The following is a 6,876-nucleotide window of genomic DNA, read 5'->3' as shown; positions in this document are numbered from 1 at the left end:
CACTAGGGGGCGCTGTGCTTCCGGGGGGCAGGGTGGGGGCTCTCCCTTGGCAGTCAGGGCTGGTCCCAATGCCCCAGGGAGGCACTAGGGGGCGCTGTGCTGCAGGGGGGCAGGGTGGGGGCTCTCCCTTGGCAGTCAGGGCTGGCCCCGATGCCCCAGGTGGCACTAGGGGGTGCTGTGCTGCAGGGGGTGGGGGGTGCCACCCCTGCCACAGGGGAATAGAAAGGTCACTAATTGCTCAGGATATCTCAGTCCAGACCTGCAATAAACCTGGGGCACGGACAGTAGGGGGCGATCACGCCCTGGGCATGGTGGCGGGATGGACTATATGATCACACCTCTAACTGCAGTGCCCTCGGCCCCGTCCTTCTCTTGCCCTGCGTCTATGTCCCCCCATATGGGCAGGGATAGAATCACAGCCAGGGTCTGTAGGATTCAGTGTTTGTTTCTTGATCATTTCAACAGACAAGATCAATGTTTATTTTCAAGCGTTGTTTTTTTTTCAATTCTCATCCCTGGAAATTTTCACAATTCTTTCCTGATTTTTATCGATTTCCCGGGGGGAAGCAGAGAACAGCGGGGTCGGCCAAGAATTACTTCCTGACCGCCGCGGTTGAGATGCTAAAAGTTAAGGCTTTCTAACCCTTAAAACACAAATGTCGCTGGTGCACATATGCAAAGTCAATATCCTGAAATCAAACGCCGAGACGTTCTCAAGCAGCGTTCTTCTTACTCTGTAAATGTCGATTATTATCAAGGGAGATATTTTTCCGCCCCTTGAAATCGACGTTCACCGATAAAAATGCCTCTCTGCCAAGCCTAGATATAGACGTGTTCGGCAGAACTCCATGTTTACTTTTTAAAAAATTTCCCCGGACAATTTACAATGTTTTTCTTTAAGCATTTTTTAAAATGTCTCTCTATTACCGTGCAGTCACGTGACGTTGCGGGGCGGTTAGTCGGTGGTTTTATTTGAAGGCAGTCGATCTTGGGGCTCAAGAAGCTACAGTTTTATAACTCTTTACACACCCATTGTCAACATACATCACGTGGCAAAATACACAAAAGACACAGCCATCAAGCAACAAATCAGACCTGTTCCATTTATATATAATATATATTTGTAACAGGCCTAGTTCAAAAGTCCAGATCGCTGGATTTTGACTCAAAGAAATTCTTCGTCAGCATTTTTCTTCCTTTGCCTGGCTGTAAACTTTGATTAATACCAATGAGGAAATACTTTCTCGTCCGTTTGTGTGTAAACTGTGAAATCAGCATTAAAACCCTGTTGTTGAAAGCAGCTTACAGCGCGGCGTGAAAGGATTAGATAAAACTTTACTGACATTTACCAATAAAAATCTAATCTTCCGTGCTTAGCTCTAAACTGCTCTCCACAGCAGGGTTTTTCAAGAGGAATCTCTGCTCCCGCTCACATTTACCAACTGCTAGCAGTTATTGATCTCCCAATATTAATTCTTTTGCCAGCCTGTCACCTTTCTCCACCCCTGTGAAATCTCTGCGGTGAATTTGGGAATGACTGAAAGATGGATCTAGATGTAAAAGCAAGAATTTGGGGGGATATTTTCCACATCATTTCAAAAACTAGCATCTAAGAAAGGAAAAACCCCTCCATCTACTCAGTCCCTGATTTACCCTGGCTACCCGCCCATCTCTTTCCCCGGCCTCCCCCTGTTTGAGTCACCCCCCTGCCCACCCCTTCCGTCTCTGACACTGCAGATGTCAGCGACTGAACGGCCTCAGCCCGCTGGAGCCTGGTCAGGGTCAGCGACGAAGCAACTTTGGACAGGGAGTGTTTTATAACATTGCAGCCCCAACACCCCCAGAAACCGAGCGTGAGCTCCCAGAGCTGATGTGATCAGAACCGACTCCCCTGCTCTCATTGGTCGTCTCCCCGCTCCTCCCAGCACTAGGAATAGAACCCAGGAGTCCTGACCCCACTTCCCTGCTCTGACCCACTAGACCCCACTCCCTTCCCTGAGCTGGGGAGAGAACCTAGGCGTCCTGCCTGTCTTTGACACTCACCCCAGGGGAGTGGGAGGGATAGGGGTGTTGTTGAGGGGCCAGAAATCACCAGACAGAAGGTTTAGAGGACAGGCCCTTTAATCTCCATGGAAGAAATGGGGTTCAGCTGGGGGCCCTGGGAAGGAGAGAGGAGGGCAGGGGGGCTGTGTGGAGGGGAGGGCAATCGCTGTGATGGGGGGTTGTGGGAGCCCAGAGTGACATATACACACAGCAGGGCTCATCCCCTCCAGCAGAGGGCAGTAGGACAGACGGACAGACACACACAAGTTCACACACCCTGCTCGGGGTTCGTCCCCACGACGCTGCAAGCTCCATCCAGCCCTCCCAGCTCCATCCCTAGGGGGCAGTGTGGGCCTCACACTCGGCTGTAGGAGGATCCCGGGGTGAGCAGCATTACCGCACCTGGGGCAGAGGAGAGAAATGGGCTCAGGACCGTGACGGAACCAATGGAAGCATCATCCGCTGGTCCCCAGCTGCCCCGCCCCAGAGGTGGCTGCATCTCAGTGGTGGGCAAGCCATCCCCACGTGATGTTATGTGTGGCTGTTCCCCAGCTGCCCCACCCCAGAGATGGCTGCATCTCAGCCCACAGAGCCCTAGATACGCTCACCAGTTCCAAGATACAGGAAGAAGGACAGCCAGCCCAGGCCGTAGGACCAACTGTAGGAGAGCATTCCTGGCATGACAAGCTGGCAATCAGTATTGGCGAACACGACCAGCGCGATCATGGCACAGAGTCCTGGGGCAAAGTGAACAGCATGGACACCCCTTAGTGCGGCCCACGCTCAGTCCCAGTCCCTGCCCCGGCCCACCACCAGGGGGAGCTGCCAGAGCCCAGGGCAGGATCCCAGGGGAGAGGGGCATCTCCCCAGGGCTGGCTGGGGGGGGGATCCACAGTATCCATAATGCTGTGGGACCCGTGGGCCGGGACTGGCCGGCGAGGTGGGGGCCCTGTGGGTGCGGTACCTGCACTGAAGCTGCCCACGGTGGAGACCAGGATCAGGGACACGGAGCGAAAGTGGGAACAAAAGAAGGAGGCGATGAGAGCGAAGAAGGAGAGAAACCCGGCGAACATGGCCAGGATCATGAAAAACCTGATGGTGTGGAAGAAACCTGTGGAGCGGGGAAGGGGTTAAATCAATAACTGCACAGAACCCAGGAGTCCTGACTCCCAGCCCTCTAAGCCACTAGACCCCACTCCCCTGTCCTCTCCGAGAGCTGGGAAGAGAACCTGACTCCCAGCCCCTCTGCTCTAATCCACTAGACCCCACTCCCCTGTCTCTCCCCTCCCCCCCGAGCTGGGGAAAGAACCCAGGAGTCCTGGTTACCACCACCACTACCGCCCCCCGGTTTTACCCACTAGACCCCGCTCCCCTCCTGGAGCTGGGGAGAAAACCCAGGAGTCCTGGTTCCCAGCCTCCACCCCGCTCTAACCACTAGACCCTACTCCCCTCCCAGAGCTGGGGACAGGACCCACAGCTTCCTTACCTGGTACTCTGGTTAGATGCAAGATGCAAATCTGCGACACACATCTCTTCCACAGCCCAAAATGCCTCCCCTCTGCTTCAGTAACCTTCACCCAGTTGTCTGAGACCAGGGCCTCCACCAGCAGCACCAGGCTGAGCAGAGCCAGGATGACGCTTGCGATCCGGATAAGCGCCATCGCTGGGGGGTCCCTGGGGCCTGATCCTCAGGGGGGAGGGAGCTGCTGGGAAGCCAGATGGGAAATAGGGATGGTCACAGACCAGCCTCCCCGTCCCAGGTAGGGGAGAAGGTGAGGGACCGACGAGAGCGAGAGGGAGGAAATGAAAGATGGGGAGGGGGCCATGACCCCAGCTGTCCCTTCACACTGGCCGGGGCGGGGGTGGGCAAGGTACGAATAAGGGGCTGCAGTGAAGGGAAACCTGGGATGGAAAGAGAGCGAGATCTAGGCTTGCCAGTTTGGCTGGGACGTGTACCTGGAGGTTTCATCACATGACACAATAGTTCCAGGGCCGGCTCCAGGCACCTGCAAACCAAGCACGTGCTTGGGGCGGCACATTTTCAGGGGCGGCATTCCAGCCAGCCTTTTTTTTTGCGCTTGGGGTGGCAAAAGCCTAGAGCCGGCCCTGGCAGCAGCAGCGCGTCCTGCGCGGGGGGTGCCCTGGGGCCGCTGCGATTTGCGTCGGGGAGCAGCGCCCGCACCTTATGCCCGGGCGGGCTCTGAGCGCGGGACACTCGGGCTGGGGGGCACCCCGCGGGGTGGACGGAGCCACCTGCAGGTGTCGCAGGGCGGCTGCCCCCCAGCGCCGCAGCCGGGGCTGGGCGAAGTGGCCCGAGCCACCCAGGGACTGTGGTAGGGCAGCCAGGAGCAGCAGCAGCGGGGCCATAGTGGGGACCGGTGCCCGGGGCGCTGCCGTGTGGGGCCCGCATCCCGCACTCCGGGGCTCCGCTCTCTCTGGGGCTGCCCTGCCCTGGCTCCTCAGCCCCCTGCTGGGCGGTCCCCCGGCTCTGCCCTCCCGGGTCCCGGCCGGTCCTGGAGGTGGGAGCCCCGGCTGGAGGGACCCTGAGCTGAGGCGCGGCCCGGGAGCCCTCCTACTTACCCCGACCCTGCCAGCGCCGGACCGGCTGGAAGCGAGGGGGGAGCGGGCGGAGTCAGCACTGGTGGGGGGAAGCCCAGGGCTGGGGCGGCAGGAGGTGTGGGTGGGGTGGGGGGGGGAGAGCCCAGCGCTGGGGCAGCAGGGGGTGCGGATGGGGGGGGAGAGCCCAGGGCTGGGGCGGCAGGGGGATGCGGGGGGAGCCCAGGGCTGGGGTGGGGGGCAGCCAAAAAATTCTTTGCTTGGGGCGGCAAAAAACCTAGAGCCGGCCCTGAATAGTTCATTCAAGGTTCGTTATTCCTGGAGATGCCGGGACAGTCCCGGAGCGGGGGGGGCGGGGGGGCGACCCTAGCGAGATCCCACCCAGACCATGGATGGAGAGAACCTGCAATTAGCCTGATTCAGCCTCAAAACAGTTTTCTGACGCAGAGCTAAGGCTGCCCGGGGGGGATCTTGGGCCCTTCCCAAACACCAAGATCAACCAACCTCTGCAGACCAGGAAATACAGCACTTGGGTCCACGCCCGTGTGCCACCTTCACGCTGCCTTTTTGTGCCATGCCCCCTTCACCCATAACACAACCCCCACCACCACCACCTGTGCCATGTATTTAACAGGAGCTGCCTGCCCCCTCCTACAGCCAGGTAGCCCAGTCTTTCTCAATGACCAGTCCCTGAGATCTCCCTGACAGTCTAGGAAGGCAGCAAGCCGGTGCCTGGTAGCAAAAAGGTTGAGAAGCTGTGAAACTCCGCCTGGCAGCTACATTTCACAGCCCTTTCAGCGCCTTCCCCTCACGTGCCCCACACCATCTAACTCGCCTTTCACTTCCCCTTCTTTAAACCCACAGACCAGGTTCCTCTCCTGCCCCACAGCTGCCAATCCCTACTGCAGGATAAGCCAATGCCCTGCTACGGACACACCCTACGCAATGCAAAGCGTTCGGTTTTCATCCGCTGTCGAGCGACGTTGATTTCCCCGTACCCACCAGGCACTCCATACCTCAAAATCGCACCCGGGAACCTCCAGGCAGGTTCAGCACGGTTACGAAGGGTTTTATACAATGCATGCCATGTGAGGTATTGTTTAAAAAGTCTTGCTGTGTTGAACATTAATACCCTGTTGGATTGTACGTGCTAGCCCTATATGGGAAGCTATGTTTTCCTACGTGTGTGTTACTGAAATATGTTGTGACGTTGGGAGACGCCCACAGCCGGCCTTTCAGTGGCAACAAAGGCGCAGCAATCGCTGGCCAGACAGGCGATCGTGGCCCATCAGGAAGAATCCACACTCCTCAGAGAGGGCACATATGCAGTGGGCGCTGCCAGACCCCTACGTCAGGGCAAGGATCTTTCTAGCAGCTGGAGAGAAAGTATAAATGAGGGTCGGTGACATCACCTCTTGGCCCCTCCCCGTCCCCATCACAACACCTGGAAGACAAAGACTTGGAACTGAGGAGATTGGTCCCAGGCTGAGAGGGAATCCAGCCTGTGTATCAAGAACTGTGAGCTGCCTGTAACGTCTATTAGGGTGAGAAACTGCTTGATCTAAATCTTGCTTAGTCTGTAGAATGTAGACGGTGAATTTATTTTTATTTCTACATAACCAGCTCTGACCTCTAGGCCTGCTACTTATGATCACTTAAAATCCAGCTCTCTGTAGTTAATAAATCTGTTTTATATTTTACCTGAAACAGTGTGTTTTGGTGGAAGTGCTCGTGGAATCTTAGCTCAGGTTAACAGGGGCTGCTGCACGTTCCCTACCCTTTGACGAAGTGGTGAACTAATTAGTGAGCTTTCACTGTCCAAGGTAGTCATGAGCAGTGTCAGATGGTATATTTCTGGGGTGCAAGGCCCGGCTGGGGTGAATGGCTGGTGCCTGTCTCTGTATGATTCATGAGTGGCTCAGGGAGTCTTTGTGCAATTTAGCTGGGCGTGGGGCTCCACCTGCTGGTGGCTGAGTGATCGCAGCGCCTGGAGGGGATTGCTGCTTGTGACTGGCACAGCTTTGTGAGAGACAGCCCAGGCCGGAGAGTTAAGCAGGCACAGCGGTACCCCAGTTCCACGTTGTACCCTGAGGATCACGTCACACCCATCGACCCACTAGCCGACATTTCCATCTATGATGATCAAAATTGATCAAAAAGTAAGAGGAACGCTGCCCCGGGCACAATTGGAGTTTGATTTCAAGGTATTTGCTGAGTGTATGTTGACATACAAAGCTGCAAGTTTGTGTTTTAAGAGTGGGGAAGTTTCACTTTTTG

The 6,876-nt window shown here is 56.4% G+C and overlaps 1 protein-coding gene across 1 annotated transcript; it reads right to left on the bottom strand.

Moving 5' to 3' along the window:
• Positions 1-2,398: 2,398 nt before the first annotated feature.
• On the bottom strand, positions 2,399-3,704 carry LOC135892129 (protein NKG7-like). Its single transcript, XM_065419823.1, has 4 exons — positions 3,530-3,704; positions 3,008-3,154; positions 2,652-2,780; positions 2,399-2,445 (listed from the first exon to the last, which is right to left on the bottom strand). Exons 1-4 carry the CDS (start codon positions 3,702-3,704, stop codon positions 2,399-2,401), a joined length of 498 nt encoding a protein of 165 aa, XP_065275895.1.
• Positions 3,705-6,876: the final 3,172 nt, after the last annotated feature.

Source organism: Emys orbicularis, chromosome 20 (assembly GCF_028017835.1).
Source record: "Emys orbicularis isolate rEmyOrb1 chromosome 20, rEmyOrb1.hap1, whole genome shotgun sequence".
Lineage (NCBI taxonomy): Eukaryota > Metazoa > Chordata > Testudines > Emydidae > Emys > Emys orbicularis.
This window is presented reverse-complemented; position numbering and strand designations above follow the sequence as displayed.